The sequence below is a fragment of the Asterias amurensis genome, chromosome 9, assembly GCF_032118995.1.
Source record: "Asterias amurensis chromosome 9, ASM3211899v1".
Lineage (NCBI taxonomy): Eukaryota > Metazoa > Echinodermata > Asteroidea > Forcipulatida > Asteriidae > Asterias > Asterias amurensis.
Genome location: NC_092656.1, coordinates 12,514,261 through 12,532,877, shown reverse-complemented (window position 1 = coordinate 12,532,877; position 18,617 = coordinate 12,514,261). Strand labels below are relative to the sequence as shown.

The following is an 18,617-nucleotide window of genomic DNA, read 5'->3' as shown; positions in this document are numbered from 1 at the left end:
CCCCCTCCCCCAGCCCCCTTCCCCCAGCCACCTTCCTTCGGACCACTTTACCTGGCTTATCTAGGGTACAGCGTCCCCGCGAGACAGTGTCTCACTAGGATAAACTGTCTCTTGTTAGGTTATTCTGTCCACCGTAATCAACGGAGATTGTGTCCCAAAACGGAGAATGTGTCCCCTGTCCCAGGCATGAGCGCCCACCGACGGAGCTTCAGCCTGTGGGACGTTTTCGCTAGGTTTGGCAATTATTCACCCTTTAAACAGCTACTTTGTGAGCAGTAAAACACATTGGATCAATTTAACAATAGCATGACGTCATAGGTGTGGGTTAAGTTAAGAATAGTCAATATTATTTCACGATTCTTTGGCGACACATGGACATTGCAAAACTGTTGATGTCCACTCGGTATAGTTTTATGAATGACTTAACTAATCTGTCTAAAGTTAACTCCCGTCACACAGAATTGCTCACTTTTCATCACCTAAAACCTAGGACGGATGCTTATAAATTTTCTACCATTGTTCGCTTTCCTAAAATGTTCTCATCAGAGCTCACTTTGGATACCAGGAATGTTTTGATTTTGGAGGGGTACAAGTCCTTTCGTATGAAGCTGAGGGGGGAATTTTTAGTATGTTAAAAGTGCTAGTGGTTTTAATTGTCTAAGGGGTCTTTGTGCTTTTTGGGTGGTGTTTGGGGAGGCTCTCTGCTATCATTGTTCTCGGGCCCAGTGGGTTGGCATGAATCTGTGAGGGTGCACTCTGTGCCAATTTTATTTTTTTCTGTTTTTTTTTTAGTCCATTCTATGTTTTTTATTATTTTCAATTGTTGTCCCTTCCTCTTATCGCTGCGGTGTTTTGTTGTGGGTGTAGTTTTTTGTTTTCAATAGTCTGATTTTGTTGTGTTTTAATGATTTCTATTGTGTGATTCTTAAATGTTTCAGTGCAAACACCTTTTTATATTGTATAATTATATTTTTATCGTTGGCAGGGGTCTGGTTTTACACATCTTTTGATGACAGTTTTATACTTTTGTTTTAGCCTTGACAGCCCCTGTACAACTTGCAACTATTGTGTATGTCTAAAGATTTAAAATAAATAAAAAAATAAATAAAAAAATAAATAAATTGCGGACGTAGGGTACACGACTAAAAGTAGTTCCGGTCAGCCGTCCCAACAAATACCGACTTGATTCCAAGACTAATGGGAAGTATGCAGGAAATAATACTACTGACATTACACAGGTAGCCTACATTGCACATTATAGTTCCCCAAAATTTGTGCGTTTTGAACGAAGAGGGTTTTATTGTCGAAAAAGATTACGAGAGTCCCCTAGAAGATTCTCCGCGGACCGCTGTGCGGGGGGACAGAATTCCATGTGACAACGGCCCTAACTCGATCCAAGCTAGTATGCCCATAAAGATAGATCCCCGCCACTAGATTAATTTTGTACAATGATATTATTATTTTGATAAATGTGCAGTGACGTCCGCAATATAATTTGTCTGCGTATCTCCGTGTTAATGATCATGAATGTAGGTCGAAGGTCAAAATACACGCCGGTTTTGATGCCGGTCTCTTCACGAGCCTCGAAGTGTGACGTCAGATGTTCAGGCTAGATCCAAGCGTGATCAAAGAATAATCCAGACGAGGGCGCTAGACTATTTCAGAAAAAAAAAATATGTTCACAGACTTGGTACAAGTCTATGTTGCCGGTGTGTGTCCTTGAAGAATCGACTTGACCACAGAACAAAACAGCGATAATGTAACCATTACTCTGGATGTGACCACTAGGTATTTGTTTTCGTGCTATAATAATGTCCTTTTTGGTCTGCGGGTTTTGTCGATTACTGTGGTTACCACGTGCATGTGTTCTCAATCAATTATCAGCAAGATTACGAGGACCACGACGAGTTCATGAACAGCTTTCTGGATTTCATTGGGTAAGGTAATATTTCAGCACAATGGCCCCCGCCACTCAAAATGCCCTTGTTGCAGCCTTGTATCCTCCTCTTACCAGTTTTCACGCTATTATGCCTTTTTCTTTGAATTGGGAAAAAATAATAATGATGCCATATCAACCGATGCCCTAATTACCTTCTTTTGTTAATATGAAGTACGCAAACATATATTAAAACTTGATGGACATTGAAATGTTCACACCACACACCGATCTTTGATGACTTCAAATGGCCCCATTTGTTTTGAGTTTTTTCTGTTTTCACGGCAGAAAGTATGGTTTCCCGGTGAAGCCATACATGGAAGAAACATCTGCAGTGACTACAAGTGTTCTTTAAGACTCTGTGTGTGACTCTATAGCCAGCAGTTGTCTTCGTTTTATTCAAAATATTATTAATGAAATTTTTAAAAATTACCATGGTAATTTGCAAAAATACCAAAAATAAATAATTTTATAAAAAGTATGAATAATTATTGGCTTTCAAATCTGATTTTTATTTATTTGTTTCCCTTTTTTTTATTAAAATTTACAATAAAGCGTATAAATAAACAGTGATAATTGAATCAACAAGCTGATGTTTAAATTTTAATATTTATCATAATATTTATATGAGGGTTAACAAATAAAAATCTCCAAATATATTAGAAAATGATATAAGGCATATGGCTTCTTTAAGCCTCTGTATTTTTTTTTTCAGAATGCTCAGCAAAATATTTAGTCACATGAGTTGATCATCATGAATTGTGAATTGAAATAGTGTTTGATGAAACTTTTTCGGTGGGCAAATATTTGTATATGGCCTCAACATTATGACATATTTTTGTACCATGTAGAAATGCCTACAATACCAAACTTTTTGCATTTACAGGTGCAAATAACCAGTGGAGCCTTACGTGTTTCTAAGTTTTGGTCAAGGGAGAGGAGACTCTTTGCTTGGCAAATAAAACCACAATTTTTTTTATTTAAGAGACTGTTTACATCGCGCACAGAGAGGTAACAGATTTGCCACGATTTTAGGGACACCTCGAAAACAGGACCTCCTACGATATAGCTCCATGTTGCAGCCAGCTACAGCTACCAACAAGGTCCTTACTCTATGCATAGAGTGTCCTTTCTCTATGCTCTATGCAGCTACAACGACTTATTTGACCTCCTCCGGTCACGATTGAGTGAGCGTTGAGAATTTCATGTAAACTGTACCTGTACGTACCCAGTCTACAAAGCAGTGCACAGAAAAGTCCTTCCCAGTCAGTGCGCAAGGGTCAGAAAACCCCTTCATTTCATTTGTTAGATATTCATGACCGTCGCGGCTATGAATATATAATGAGCTCGGAGGACGCATTTTAAAAAATCCAATTCGGGAGTATTAAATACTCTAACAGACAAAAACTTTCATAAAACGGAGTAATAATGTTTTCTTGTACCTACAAAAATTATTCCATAATTTTATGTATCCAAAAATAAGAAATATGAGACAAAAAACATTACCCTCTTTGTGCAGAAATAATGGTCTTCAAAAACGTCATCTTTTTAATATTTAACCAAATTGTGCAGAAGAATTTTACAGATGGACTGTTAGGTAAACTATTGATGTAGTCTTTCGCTGTATTCGTTATTTCCAAGGTAGCTCGAAACAGTCAAGTTCACCAAAAGAATCCGTCTTCGTCAGCGTGACCGTTCAGAATCGAGAAATCCGCCATGTCTCGCTTGTAAAATGAGAGCCCACACGTGATTGGTCAAAACATGGACCATGCTCAATGTCCTATGTAACTAGTGTAACCAATCAGCTGCTGTGTAAGGAAACGCTAGTCATTTGCCTAGCGTTTCCGTACACTTCAGTCATGTCTGGTTCCCTACTTCAAACGTTACACTGATTAATGCGGTGTTGGGTAAACATTGAGGTACCAGGCTTTTCAAAGGATTGTGCATTGTCTAAAAGGGATTCGTTTAAAGAAGGTCTGCCGTACAATGGCTAAATCCATTAAAATTATTTTTTGAAGCTTTTTAATATGCCATTCCACCGAAAATAGTATTAGATATTCGCCGTGGTTTATACCTTGATGAAAGAAACACTATTGCATTTCAAGGGTCCACCATTACTTGCCCATTTTCATGCTTTTATTCTGTGAGGATTGGTCAATTTGTTAACAACATATTTTTTATTAAACACTGCAACATTCTTTTCTTATTTCATTTATTAATTTATTTATTTGATTCTTTCAGCTGCAGGAATGTCTCATGCAATTATCCACATTTTCCTTTACAGAGTCTTAATTATTTAAATAATTGTTTAATGCTAGGTCAGCTCGGAGAAAAATTTAAAAAAAGTTGTTACAGGAACACCCAGGTATTAGGAGATCTGTAAACATATAAAGTGGAAATTATACTTTCTAATTCAACTAGTTTCTTATTTTCCCTATTATCTATAAACATCACAAGCAACTTGCAATACAACATTAAGTACTATTTTTGTCTGCCAATAAATATTGATTAAAATAACGTAATTTATCTTGATGGGAACCCTGTAAAGCAATGATTGAACAATGCTTACTCTTTATCTTAAAGTTATTGTACAATACTATTGGCAAAGATCTTTTCGTTGAAAAGCTTACTGATCGTTAAGTTCACATTTGAACTATTTTTTCTGTCTCTGATCTGAAATGAAGCTTCACACTTCCTGCGAATGTGAATGCGATACCAATGTTGATACCAAAAGTTCACAAATAACTTGCAGAGGTTGAATTGTGCGAATATTGCATTGTGCAAATATCGCAACGAAAACAGAGTTGTGATGTAAAATTCAAGTAAAATCCATATCGAATTCACATTCGCAGTAAGTATGAACCAGGCTTAAGACTTTAAACTTTAAATTAAAAAAATATTCAGAAATATAAATTCACAAGCATGCAAAAGTTTCAACTCAATTCGGGGTCTGTTAGCTTGAGAAAAAAAAAACCCAGCAAAACCTTTCATTTAGTACGAGGTACTAAAGTATCTTGTAAGAAGGTACGAAGTGTCCAAGGTACGAAGTGTCCAAGGTACGAAGAGTCCCATAGTCACTTCGTACCTTGCAAAGGTACGAAGCGTCTAGGGTGCAAAGAGGCAAAGGTACGAAGTGTCCTTTCACCTTTCATCTCGGAAGCCTAGCGATACCAACTACATCTCTGAGCACGGCATTCCCGAACAGTCATAATTACAACACCCCGTAGAAATCTGGCTGGGTTACAACATCAGGAAGAAACCAGTCAATGTTCAACTTCACGTTCTCCGACAAGTACTTTGTGACGGAATTATCCAAAAGCTAGAAACAACGGTAGATCATCAAGGGTAGGCCTGAGGTTTGGAGGGAAAAAAAGTATCATAAGATTTTAATTTTACATTGTTTAGATCCCATCATATAGTTATTTAAAAAAAGGTTGACAGAAATAACCAGGCTAATTCTCATTGTATATGGACCTAAACTGGGGGCACTGTACTCCGTAGCACGCTAATATAAGGTTTGCGATATAAACACATCCGGTTATTAAAAATTTAACTTTGTATAATAAGATGACAACTAACATGACTAAAGAAACAAATATATTAATGCAATAAAACAAAGTGCAAGTTGAAGACAAAAACTTGTGTATTGTAAATATCATGTCCAAAATAGCCTAGAACTGTCACTGACTCACTGTGTAGTACGAGCATGGAGGGTCTATTTCTTCCTCCATGGTATAATTATAACAATGTTTAAAGTTAAACCAGGTCCCTACTAGTACTACTTTCTGATATTTAAAAAAATGTTTTATAAATACATGCCACGACGACGACGAAAGACAAAACAACTAAACAGCAGCCCCAGAAAATCGTGTTTACTGTGACGTCACGCAACAATGAGTGCCGCAACAACGGAGAAATTTGTGATTTCTCGTGAAATTACGAGGCCGAAAACACGACAACGGTTGAACGTGCAGAAATGAATGTACCATCAATAGGACCGGAAACCCTTCGTCTACCATAATATCGACCTCATTTGTCTCCATTATGCTCGAAACAGTCAAGTTCACCAAAAATGTGAGGCTATTCTTCGAAAAGTGTGAAAACTTAAGTACACTTCAGTTGAAAATATAAATGTCTTAGAAGGTTAAATTCGGTAAAAATTGGGTTCTAAATCTACGTTAGATTGTCGAGAAGGCTACTTACCCCACCATGTTGGTCTAACTCCGACGGAAATGTACTTCCCATCGGTTTGAAGGAGCAGTGTCGGAACGCTCGCATTTTCACGCGAAATCTCGAAGGGGTCCGAGGCCAGCTCTCGCTGCAAATGAAATCGAGCGCTATGCTTCATTATCGAGCACGGTGCGCACGGACTGTTCCTACAGCTACAACGACTTATTTGACCTCCTCCGGTCACGATTGAGTGAGCATCGAGAAACTCATGTAAACTGTACGTACCCAGTCTACAAAGCAGTGCACAGAAAAGTCGTTCCTAACACTTCCTTTAATCTGCAGATTATTCATGGGTTTCGTGCAGGACCTCGGTATGGATATTTAATTAGTCAAGAGGCCTTCTGGAATTAATTGTTTTTCGGCCTTTTCTGAAAAGTATGAACGAAGAGCATATCTGTCGTTTTGTATGAACAAAAAATGGTGCAACTCCATAGTAGTTTAATAAAAATTAAACAAAATGTCAAAGTTCATCAGCTGTGAAGTTAACGCATTTCAGCGGTAGGCTGCATGGTTTATCAATGGCAAAGTATGCGCTCATTGATTTTACAGAATAATTCCTCACGAATATTCCACTCACAGGTTCGTGTGTTTGGGAGCATTGTGGTTGTGTACGTGTCAACGATTTAAGTGCCAGTGTAACGTTTAACAATCCGATCCAATAGTTAAAAGGTAATTGTTGAGAAATGTTGAAATAACACTTAAATTGTTGAATTAAAGGCAGTGGACACTATTGGTAATTACTCAAAATAATTATTGGCATAAAACCTTACTAGGTGACGAGTAATGGGGATAGGTTGATGGTATAAAACATTGTGAAAAACGGCTCCCTATGAAGTGCCATAGTTTTAGAGAAAGAAGTAATTTTCCATGAATTTGATTTCGAGACCTCAAGTTTAGAATTTGAGGTCTCGAAATCAAGCATCTGAAAGCACACAACTTCGTGTGACAGGGGTGTTTTTTCTTTCATTATTATCACGCAACTCCGACGACCAATCGAGCTCAAATTTTCACAGGTTTGTTATTGTATGCATATGTTGAGATACACCAAGTGGGAAGACTGTTCTTTGACAATTACCAAAAGTGTCCAGTGTCTTTAACCCTTTTGGCGTTGGATCAAAAAAATTAAATGCTAGATTTAACAAACAACACGCTGGACCCAACACTCTCAAAGTGTAGTCACTCACCGAACTTTTGCAAGTGTTGGATTCAACTTTTTTGAGTGATGAACATTACCGTTTGGTCTTGAACTTCGCTCTTGAAGGGACAAGGCAGTTTCCGTTTGGAAAAGAGCACTTGTGGAGGAAAATGTAAATTGTATTTGGAACTCAGCCAAGGGCCAAGTAGCCAACATTTTAGTGATGTGTTGTCAAATAATGGTGTAAAGTATGGTACATCAATCATCTAACAAACTGACTATATTATTCATAAAAAGAAATACTGGCTCAATTCTTTTCAGTTATCAAGCGCCCGTAGGTCAACTTCTACAGCAACAATGAAGAGCATAGTGGAGCCAACGATAGTGACTATTTCACCGGTGTTGCGGCTACATAAGTACAAAGGTAGGTTACCACCTAGTGAGGATACAGCCGTCGATTTAACAAAACTCTTCCTAACTTAGGATTAATCTTATGACTTAGGACGCGTCTCAACCGTGCACTGTAGCCTGCCGTCGATTTCACAAAGAGTTAGGACTCTTATCTCGAGTGGCACGAGGAACTCGTCCTATCTTAGGATTAATCTTAAGGTCTGCATGTTACAATTTTTTGCTACAAATTATTTTGAGTAATTACCAAACAGTGTCCAGTGCCTTTAGAAGAATAAATATTATAACACTTTCCAATGATCTGCCCCCCTTCACTTTCTTTTGATGTTGTGTGTTTCGTATGTTATTTTATTTTAGAGGATGTCAATACTCCATTGGTATTACTCATGCCATGGGCTACAGCCACCGAGAGGGCTCTAGATCGGTTCCGTACACTCTACGCACAGCAAGGTTTCAATGTCTTAACAGCATACGCCACTCACCCTAAACTCTACATGTGGCCTCGGACTGCTCTCCCCGTCGCAGCTGAAATATCCAACTATTTGATCACGAAAACTGACGCGTCACCGATTGTTGTGCATGCCTTTTCTATTGGTGCTTACATCTACTCCGTGTTGCTAGCCCGTGTCATGGAGCACAGCCGGGAGTTCAGAAAGCTGCAACCGAGAATTCACGGCCAAGTGTTCGACAGCATCGTCATTGGTACGCTGAAGGAGCAGAGATACGGGCTGTCTCAGATACTGGCTAAGTCATGGCTCCTACGGCAGGTAATCTTCTCGGCCACTTCGCTGTACTTCTATCTCACTCGTAGTTACACAGTGGCACACTATGACAGATTCATTGGCATCTTCTTGAACAACCCTTTCAAGACGTCCGTCTTATGTATCTTCTCCTCAGAGGACCCCATGTGTAAGACAGAATCCATGGAGAGATTGATTGACCTGTGGAAGGTCCGCACTGGTAACGTGCCTCACTTTAAACAATTCGACGGTTCCCATCACGCCGAGTGCCTTCGTAATTTTCCGGAAGAGTACGAAGATTGCTTAGTAAAATATCTCAACACTTTAAACCTTGATAAGGTTACATCAATTTCTAAACTCTAGAATAAACATTAAAAAACTGCAAAACAGGGAGTTTAAAGTCTAAGGGGATACCATGGGTTTTGTTGCGAGGCGGATGCAGGGAAAATAACTGCGATATCAGACTTGATATCAAGTCTAGACGCTCCCCCTACACAAAGGTCGCACTTTTGCCGTGTCGAACTCAAGTGATTTTCACTCGACAAATTCATAATGATATGGTTTTCCACCATTAGTTCTGGCCTTATTATTACCATGTTGGTGAGTGGCGTTCATCGACTTTTCTTAAAGGAACACGTTGCCTTGGATCGGTCGAGTTGTCTTTGAAAAGCATTTGGTGACCGTTTGTTATAAAATGCATATGGTTAGAAAGATGATGTAAAAGTAGAATACAATGATCCACACAAACATGCCTCGAAATTGCGTGGTTTTCTTTTTACCTCGTCCAACAACACGGTCGGCCATTTATGGGAGTCACAATTTTGACTTCCATAAATGGCCGACCGTGATAGTTCGTGGCGTAAAAAGAAAACCGTGCAATTTTTAGTGATACTTGTGTGGATCATTATATTCGACTTTTAAAAAAATCTTTCTAACCATATTTATTTCATAACAAACGGTTTCAAACGTTGTTTAGTGACCAACTCAACCAATCCAAGGCAACGTGTTCCTTTAAGCTCGTCAAAATTACTATTTGAGTTCGACACGACAAACGTGCGACGTTTGGCACAGGCCTTACCACCGCAACCCTTTGGCGAAAGCTTAGAAATAAGGATTCCTTAAAAAGAAAGAAATACTCTGGTGGAATTGATTAACAATGAACTGAAGTTATTTTTAATTGTATTTAATTATTTGTTTTATACTTGAAGATTTATTATCCGTATACATAATGACAAAACAAAACAGCCATGGTGTTCACGTTAATTTTAATTACCCGTTGCTATTCCTATTCTTTGTGTACCAGTGTGGTAGGAAATTATGTCGCTCCTGTGTACCAACTACTTCTGATGGCGCCCTCTTTTGCAGCATCCTTCTTAAGCCAACGTTGTTTTTTTTCATATTGTGATGGACAGAATCTCTGGCCGACAGATTTGCCCGGGATTGTAATTTTTGGGGAAATTTACCTTTGTTAATGTATTGAAATTATGTTCTCTCAACAAACACGTACAAGGTCTCGTTACCAGAAAATCACAGGGGTGATTTACATGTATACAGGGTCACTTTTTTCTGCACACGCAGGTTACTTGGTCCTAAACTCCCGGGTCAAAATTGACCTGGATTCCGAGTCACGTTGAGTATGACCTAATTCCGGGTCAAATTTACCCCCCCCCCCCAAAAAAAAAAAAATAAAAATAAAAATAAAAAAAAATTACCAAGAAATGTCTCAAACTGACAAAGAATCTGAGGAAATATCGTATTGTTTTTTTAGCCTGTTCCCGTGGTCAACTTGATCCAGAAATAAGTTAGCTCAACGCAACTCGGAAGCCGGGTCAATTCTGACCGGGAGATTTTAGATTGTAGCTGTTATCTTACTCGTCTACGGGTTACGTAACCAATCCGCTATATTTACAAAACTGACTGCGTTTTGATTAAAGGCACCCGACACCTTTGGTTATTGTCAAAGTCCAGTGTTCTCACTTGATGTATCCAAATGCATAAAATTAACAAACCTGTCAGATTTGAGCTCATTTGGTCGTCTAGGAGAGAACAACAGGTGAAAACATGTATCCTTGTCGCACAAGTTGTGTGCTTTCAGATGCCTTGAGTTCGAGACCCCAGCTGAGGTATCGAATTCAATTCAAATATTATCATCTTAGTGAGAAATCACTTCTTTCTCACAAACTACGTTACTTCAGAATGAGCCGTTTCCGTTTCTCACAATGTTTTATACTTGTATCAACAGCTCTCGATGGCTCGTTACCGAGTAATTTTGTTATGTTAACAACTATTTTGAATATATACCACTGGTGTCCAATGCCTTTGAGTTTAAGTGTCCCTGACAATGAACTGTTTCTACTGTGCTGTACTTCTTAAAGGCAGTGGACACTATTGGTAATTGTCAAAGACTAGCCTTCACAGTTGTTGTATCTCAACATAAGCACAAAATAACAAACCTGTGAAAATTTGAGCTCAATTGGTCATCGAACTTGCGAGATAATAATTAAAGAAAACAACACCTTTTTCCATATGAAGTTGTGTGCGTCCAGATGGTTGATTTCGAGAACTCAAGTTCTAAATCTGAGGTCTCGAAATCAAATTCGTGGAAAATTTCGTCTTTCTCTAAAACTATGGCACTTCAGAGGGAGCCGTTTCTCACAATGTTTTATACCATCAACCTCTCCCCATTACTCGTTACCAAGAAAGGTTTTATGATGATAATTATTTTGAGTAATTACCAATAGTGTCCACTGCCTTTAACAATAATTTTGAATAATTACCACTAGTGTCCAACGCCTTTGAATTCAAGTTTTCCTGACGAGGAATTGTTGCTACTGTGCTGTACTTCTTGACTCTACCTGAGCGCTGGTCGACGGTATGTTAGTCCCCTTTGGCGGTCTGGGTGCAGATATGGTAGTGTTAAACCGTATCCCGGTGAATGTCTCGTCTTCGATTGCATTCTTGCTGTAAACTGCGATCACCTGGATGGGTTTTACAATTTAATTATTGAAATGCTTAAACAAAACTGTACATGTTGGGTTAATAACATCTTGCGGAGGAGAAAAAGTGGGAAAATTCGGGCACAGCTTGAAGATAAACAAGTCGGAAAGAGACAGCCAAAGAAAAGGCTTTTCACCCGGTGATGACCGGTGCGTTCGATTAGCTTCATATTCCCAAGGTTGACACCGGTCTGCCCAGGTTTAGCGGTTTCAACTTACCGCCGTGTTCAGTTTTCCGAATGACAAAATATGGTAACATTACGTCATGCAACGCCTGCGCACAGCAAGCGAAAGTGGTCAATTGTTTAAGCTGTACTGAGTCCCGGAAAACTGAACACGGTGGAAGACTGAAACCGCCATACCGGTAGGTTCGAATAGCTTTGACGTCATTCCAGGGGCTCACCCAGGTCAGCCCAAAGTGCCCTGCTTGTGGAACGGTTCACATGGGGCTGATGACCCGAGGTGCATGACTTCACCACGAGAGGCGAGTGATCGTTCGATTAGTTCTTGTCAGGAGTTCACACGAGTGAGCACCGCGGGGTCGACACAGGGAAGATAATCAAACGCCATAAAATTTCACCATGCTTCATACAGGACCACTTCGAGCACAAGCCAATTATTTGTTGAACATTGTCTTAATACGATACCCAAGAAAATTAGGTGACGTTGATAATAATAATGTGAATGACATTTCTTCTTTAGGAGGAACTGGTTGCCTGTATTAGTTGCACGTAAGTTCTCCGACCCACTCAAGGTCAGATTGACCCAGATAGTGCTAAAAATATACCTTTAACTTGGACTCTGTGTCATTTTGACCCATATGGGTTATTGTGACAGATTCGCGTCAATAATGACCATGAAATTTGTCAGGCCTCAAGGGATCCTGGTTAACTATGAACCGGTTATTTTTTAGAGTGTACCCGAGCCTATACTCGGTGTGTATTTTGTAGCTGACCACGCACCCTTAACTCAAACGTTACCTTTGGGAAGAAAAGCATGCAGAGTGACGCAGTAATGCAGAACAGCAGAAAACCGGAAACGAGGGCAAAGGTCACGCCGATGGAGGACACCGCAAGGAACGATAACGGCACAGCAACGACACAGCAGATGACGGTATTGTAGATTGACAGACCTACGTAATAACTGTCATTCAGACCAGACACTTTCACATTCCTGTTTAAAACAAAAGCAAAATAATAACAAACAGCAACAGCAACAAATTGTGTACGCTCCTGTAAAGACATGTGTTTTTCTGTTGGCTCATGTATCATGGTCCCTATACTATTATTATAACACACCTCGTGATCGCGCGCGCGTGTTTTGCGGGAACTAGTACCCGAGCGGGCACTAGTCTTTGAAAATAGTGCCCGGCTACAGCGCCCTCTCTTGACTTGAACCGTGAACAACAACTACAAAACTTCCTTTCTTTTCCAGATTTCTGTTCTTATTTGACATTTAAGACCGAGCTGTGTTGTAAAACACATTGACTGGCATAATTCGGTAACTAGTGTACGTCTATTCCCCTCGGGCCTGTGAGTGACCAGAAGAGCGACCCATTCCCCTCGGCCTTCGGCCTCGGGAAATAGGTCGCTCTTCTGGTCACTCAAAGTCCCTCGGGGGAATAGACGTACACTAGTTACCTCATTGCCAGTCAATAATATGTGTATACTAGCATCTCCACACAACAATTTTTGTGGAGCAACCACCGTTAGAATGTCCTTCCCCTATCTGTGTGTTTTGTTCCCAATCTTCAAATGGTATAGATACTAATAAAACGACGGAAAGGGTTATCACTGGGTCAAACGCACTGAGAAAACACTTGTCACACTAAGAGCAACATCTGCAGGAAGGCTTGCATGTTCCTCTCCACTGGGCCCATATTTCATAGCGGTAAGCAAATTTGCGTGCTTACTGTAGCAGAAAAATTTGCTTAAGCCTTAGCGTATTTCACAGGTTAGCAGAAAAATTGGGCGGCCATATTGCGTGTTTACCGCGGATTTGCATTGTGACGTCATTTATTTTCGTGCGGTAAGCACCGGAAGAATTAGCATGCCTTTTCGTGTGCTTACGGTTAGCAGCGCTATGAAATAGAAATTGCAAAGTAAGCACAAAATCGGCCGCTAAGCAGCGCTATGAAATTGGGCTCTGGACACGGATCCACAATGCAGTTTCCACGCAGAAGCTCTTGTACAAAACATGGATATACCAAACGAAATAAAACAACATTGGTTAATTACTTGCTTGTTAGTTGTACTTTAACACTCCAAAGCGAAATTTAAACGTCCTATTGACTTACAAAAGATCGAAGTTTCAAACTCTTGGGTCAAGGTAGTTCACAAAATATACAAGGCCCGCCATCTTACTTGAATGTTAAGGCCCGGTCACACAGGCCCCGATAACGAGAACGACAACGAGAACGATAAAATGCACGCCCTCGATTGGTTGAAATGCCCCACGCAGAATACGCCCACGCTTATTCAACCAATCGAAGGCGTGCATTTTTATCTTTCTCGTTTTCGTTCTCGTTATCGGGGCTTGTGTGACCGGGGCTTGTGTGACCGGGCCCTTAGCCCTACCCCCTCACGATTTTAGGGACTGGTCCTGTTCATACTTATGTCTCTGTTTTGCCCTTTCTTGTTTTGGCACGGGGCAGTTGGCTAGCTGTATATCTGTATACCCGAGTATATACCTTGTGGACCAAGCGAGAAAGGCACCAAACACCACGACAAACGCCTTGTAGATGAGCATCGCCATGGTCCAAATGGTGTTGTTAAAAGATGTGCAGTTGACATACAGCAATTCGTGCTTGGTGTAGTTGGCTTTATCTTCTTTGGTCTGATGTGGGAAATACACAGGATCAATTAACAAACGATGCCATAACTTCGTTAAAATTTTTCATTTATAGCGCTCTTTAAAAACCTTGAAAGGCTCTGGCCACTATTGGTAATTGACAACGACCAGTCTTATCACTTGGTGTATCTCCATTTGCATAAGATAACAAACCAGTGAAAATTTGAGCTCAATTGGTCGTCGAAGTTGCGAGATAATAATGAAAGACAAACACCCTTGTCACACGAAGTTGTGTGCTTTCAGATGCTTGATTTCGACACCTCAATATCTAATTCTGATGTCTCGAAATCAAATTCGTGGAAAGTGACTTCTTTCTCGAAAACTACGTTACTTCAGAGAGAGCCGTTTCTCACAATGTTTTATAATATCAACAGCTCCCGATAACTCGTGACCAAGTGAGGTTTGATGCTAAATAATTATGTTGAGTAACTACCAATAGTGTATACTGCCTTTAAAACGCAAGTCCACCGCGGGATTCATAGTGCACCACGCCTGGATAAAGAAGAGCAGCTAGTTCTTCAACGAGGACACAGTATTTGCCAGGATTTGAACCCAAAGTGAGTCGAGTTAAGCCAACCAGTCATCAGAACATGACCCCAATGCATCAAGTGGTTACCAAATAATACAGCTATAATGCTTACGCTTGAGAAACATAATTAAAGTTGAGTGGCCGGGCAAGGTCGTTTACTCGGTGGATTTTTTACAACATTGACTGGTCCGCTGTTTCACGGGAATTCCCCAATTGACTCGTTAACAAAAGAGCCTTTAGTCTGTCGTTAAGTAATAACATTGTGTGAACACACCTGCTACCAACCGTGCAAATGTTCAGGGGTCCGCCCTGGAACGGTGAAATGAACTCTCTAGACCATCTGGAAGACTGTGGAGTTCATAATAAGTAAATTTAGGCCTCGGTTCAAGTATGTTAAGAAAAGCATTGCCAATTGTCAGATAGCATGGTTTTGATAGTACAAGCCGTCACTGAACTGGCGCCAATGTAACGCCACTCGATGTGAATTATGCTAGTTTTCCCCTCGATCGACAAACTGCTGCAGAGCGAAATGTGCCAACCCAGCAACCGAGGCACTGCACCTTTTAAAAAAGTTCTAGTTCCCCTCGACAAACTGCTGCAGAGCGAATTGTGCCAACCAAGCAATCGAGGCACTCCACTTTAAAAAAGTTCTAGTGTGCATCTGGATATTAAACATCGATGACGTCTGATTGGGCTTACCTGTGGTACGGGGGTTCGTATCTCCTCGATATGTATGGGATCGATGATCTGCCAGGGGACGAGGATAGCAAAGTCAACCAATAAGAGGATTGCGATAATACCGACCAGGTGGCGATCTTTTATCACCTAATGAAAAAAAGAAAATTAATAGTATATGGATCAACAAATAAACTGATGTTTCCATAAACAGATTTAGTTTTGTTAGACTATGTTAGACATAACGCCACACGCTCAATCAGCTGCCTTACTGAGAATTAAGGTATTTCATTATTGGCTGATTCGAGTTGTGCTTGGCGCCAAAAGGGGGAGCACGTTACAGTATTTGACATCAGCGATGCACTCTTACAGATCCGGGTCAGAATTGACCCGGTTCAACCTCCCAGAGGGCTTGACCCATATCAGTTTGACCCGGATTCGGAATCTGTGTCATAATGAACCCAAAAGTTTGTCAAATTTACACCAAATCCGTTTGAATGTTCTAACTAGTATCCGTGCCGGCCTGACTCCAAAAGGGTCAGTCTGACCCACAAATGAGCAGTTTCCCTGTGATCTGGTTGAATTCTGACTAAGGAACTTATGGAATGTGTCGGCCTATTTATAAAGGGGTACTTTCTAAACACCTTCAGTTAATAGACTTGTCCAGTCCACACGTTGGTTTCATTGGAATTATGGTCACACTAAAACATCACAATTAAATCAGAAACTCGGTTCGATCAATTCAACTCTGTTTTTATTTTTCACGCACATACACTGTCACGGGAATCAAGGTGTGGTGAAAAAGTTGTCATCTCGACCAATCAGAATGGATAAACTGTCTTAGGTATGTATGAATAAACGGTAAAAGAACCTTTCGTTTTGTCTTGTTTGCGATGACGATGCTGTACACCCGCCACATCTTGGTGAACATCCCGCCAAAGGCCAGTGTAAAAGCCACAGGCATGAGCCACGAACGAACCTGCGGGAATAAAGTATGAAATATTCGTTATTTGCACAAACTTGCGCAAAACACAGGTAGGCACATGGGTATAGACCAAGGCGCGCAGGTGCTAGGCGCCACCATGGGCACCGCGCGCCACTGCTGGGGTGTGCCTAATTTTGTGCACAAAGACACGATAAAATCGTGTCCATTATTTGTCAATTTCTATGAGAATTGAATGTCTTCCTCGACAATCTATGAAATTTCCATGACATGGCTGCATTATATAATAACGTACTACATTATTGATACATTTTAACAATTAATCAGAATGTGAAATACTGAAATTCTGGCAAAATACCTTGCCGATGTAACGCATTTTAGCGACTATTATGCAGTTTTCGCGTCTTTGACCCCTAACTCGCCTAAGACAAGCACCATTTTTCAAGATGATTCGGTTTCTATTATGTTGCAAATATTTGTGGTCAGTGACCTATATTGGTATATCATGATGTCCTAGCAAGGAAATTGTGTAAAGTCGTTGAGAAAAACATATAATTTCAAAGGAGAGTGAAAGGGAACAAGATTTCCTAATGTCTTATGGGGCACAAACATAGGCACAGGTACACCGCAGCAGTGGCCCGCGGTACCCAACACTTGCGGGCCGATTTCACAAAGCAATAAAGTTAATCGCAAGACAAGTTTTAAGCATCACCATAGTGATTTGTATTGTGACATCACACTTTTCTTAGCAACTACGATTGATTTGCAGTTACGATCAATCATCTTTGTGAAATCAGCCCCAGAAGAGCCCGGTTCGTACTTCCTGTGTATGCGAAAGCGACTGAATGTTTACGTAACAGCCCTGTTTTTTTTTTTTTTTTTTTGCTGCAAAAATAATTAGTGTTTCGCAGGAGTTGATCACATTTCAACCGATGCGATTTTCGTTTCGAATTATGCGACGTTAAAATCGTGTCGTATCCGCATGAAGTATGAACTGGGCTTAGGTCCATGTCGCCATACTCCTGACGTCATCACACAATACTCTGTGTTGCAGTTACTGTGTGGACATTCCTTTGTTCTGTACTATAAGGAAAATCATATTCTTAAACGCTATAATTAACACTGTGTGGACGTCCGTGTAGGTCCACATGTTATTTATTGCCATTCTCCTGACGTCATCACACAAAACTCTGTGTTGCAGTCACTGTGTGGACATTCCTTTGTTCTGTACTATAAGGAAAATCATATTCTTAAACGCTATAATTAACACTGTGTGGACGTCCGTGTAGGTCCACATGTGATTTATACAAATCGTGTGCACTTTATTTTAACTTTATTGTGTGTTTTCTTGATACAATTCGAAGATGGTTATTTTATTACATACCCGATATCGATATCGAGCACCAATTAATGTGGGAAAACAAATTGGCAAATAGTCAGTCATACCATACCCTGCAAATTGTTTGCAATGCATCAATATCAACCATAGATCGATCGACGCCTAGGAGCACGACACACAGATAAGCTAGCATGATTCCCGATGCGATGAGGTTATTCACCCTGGGGCTGGACATCTTGATCTGTCTGGTGAGATATTATGAAAATAAGAATTGTTTATGACTGAGAAGATTTTAGCTTTGCGTTATGGTACAACACAGTAATGTTTTCACTAGGTGCAGCAGCTGTACGTAGAATACAATGATCCACATAAGCGTGCTTCGAAATTGCGTGGTTTTCCTTTTACTGTGCGAACTAACACGGTCGGCCATTGGGAGTTAAAAACGGCCGACCGTGATAGTCGACGAGGTAAAAGAAAAACCGTGCAATTTCGAAGCATGTTTGTGTGGATCATTATATTCTACTTTTACAACATCTTTCTACCCAGATGCATTTTATAAAAACGGTTACAAATGCTTTTCAAAGACCAACTAGACCGATCCATGGCAACGTGTTCCTTTAATGTTCGGATATGTTAGTTTTGGGTGTAAGGTTGCAAAGGTTTGAACTCCGTTTATTCACTGTTTACGAATGCGACAATTTGGGGTAAGTTTAAATTGAGGATCTGATTTTGCTTTTTGGTTTAAAACAAGAGATATCGCATGAGCTGGTGTTATGATTTGGGGGTCTCACTAGGGGTGGACACACGTGTAGACTTGATTCAAGTCCCTTTCTCGT

The 18,617-nt window shown here is 40.2% G+C and overlaps 2 protein-coding genes and 1 long non-coding RNA gene across 3 annotated transcripts in view; 1 reads left to right on the top strand and 2 right to left on the bottom strand.

Moving 5' to 3' along the window:
* Positions 1-1,735: 1,735 nt before the first annotated feature.
* Positions 1,736-9,189, top strand: LOC139942325 (transmembrane protein 53-like). The gene is made up of 3 exons (XM_071939147.1): positions 1,736-1,937; positions 7,623-7,725; positions 8,067-9,189. The coding sequence occupies exons 1-3, from the start codon at positions 1,812-1,814 to the stop codon at positions 8,810-8,812; spliced, it is 975 nt and encodes a 324-aa protein (XP_071795248.1). The 5' UTR covers positions 1,736-1,811; the 3' UTR covers positions 8,813-9,189.
* On the bottom strand, positions 4,508-6,297 carry LOC139941727 (uncharacterized). Its single transcript, XR_011786619.1, has 2 exons — positions 6,140-6,297; positions 4,508-5,287 (listed from the first exon to the last, which is right to left on the bottom strand). It is a non-coding gene; the product is annotated as an uncharacterized lncRNA (long non-coding RNA).
* A 1,911-nt stretch (positions 9,190-11,100) lies between the features above and the next one.
* The window catches only part of LOC139941833 (gamma-aminobutyric acid type B receptor subunit 2-like), a 27,223-nt gene continuing 19,706 nt past the window's right edge, over positions 11,101-18,617 (bottom strand). The window contains exons 11-16 of the mRNA XM_071938458.1: positions 17,894-18,026; positions 16,371-16,478; positions 15,524-15,649; positions 14,135-14,280; positions 12,426-12,618; positions 11,101-11,427 (exon numbers count right to left, since the gene is read on the bottom strand). Coding sequence (XP_071794559.1) covers positions 11,278-11,427; positions 12,426-12,618; positions 14,135-14,280; positions 15,524-15,649; positions 16,371-16,478; positions 17,894-18,026 — 856 coding nt within the window. The 3' untranslated portion in view covers positions 11,101-11,277. The remainder of the gene's footprint in view (positions 11,428-12,425; positions 12,619-14,134; positions 14,281-15,523; positions 15,650-16,370; positions 16,479-17,893; positions 18,027-18,617) is intronic.

Bases quoted from the DNA above. Each gene is read 5' to 3' on its own strand.
- LOC139942325 (XM_071939147.1), top strand. From the start codon at position 1,812: ATGTCCTTTTTGGTCTGCGGGTTTTGTCGATTACTGTGGTTACCACGT. The intron at 1,938-7,622 runs GTAAGGTAATAT...AATTCTTTTCAG, and splicing joins AGCTTTCTGGATTTCATTGG to TTATCAAGCGCCCGTAGGTC. The intron at 7,726-8,066 runs GTAGGTTACCAC...ATTTTATTTTAG, and splicing joins GCGGCTACATAAGTACAAAG to AGGATGTCAATACTCCATTG.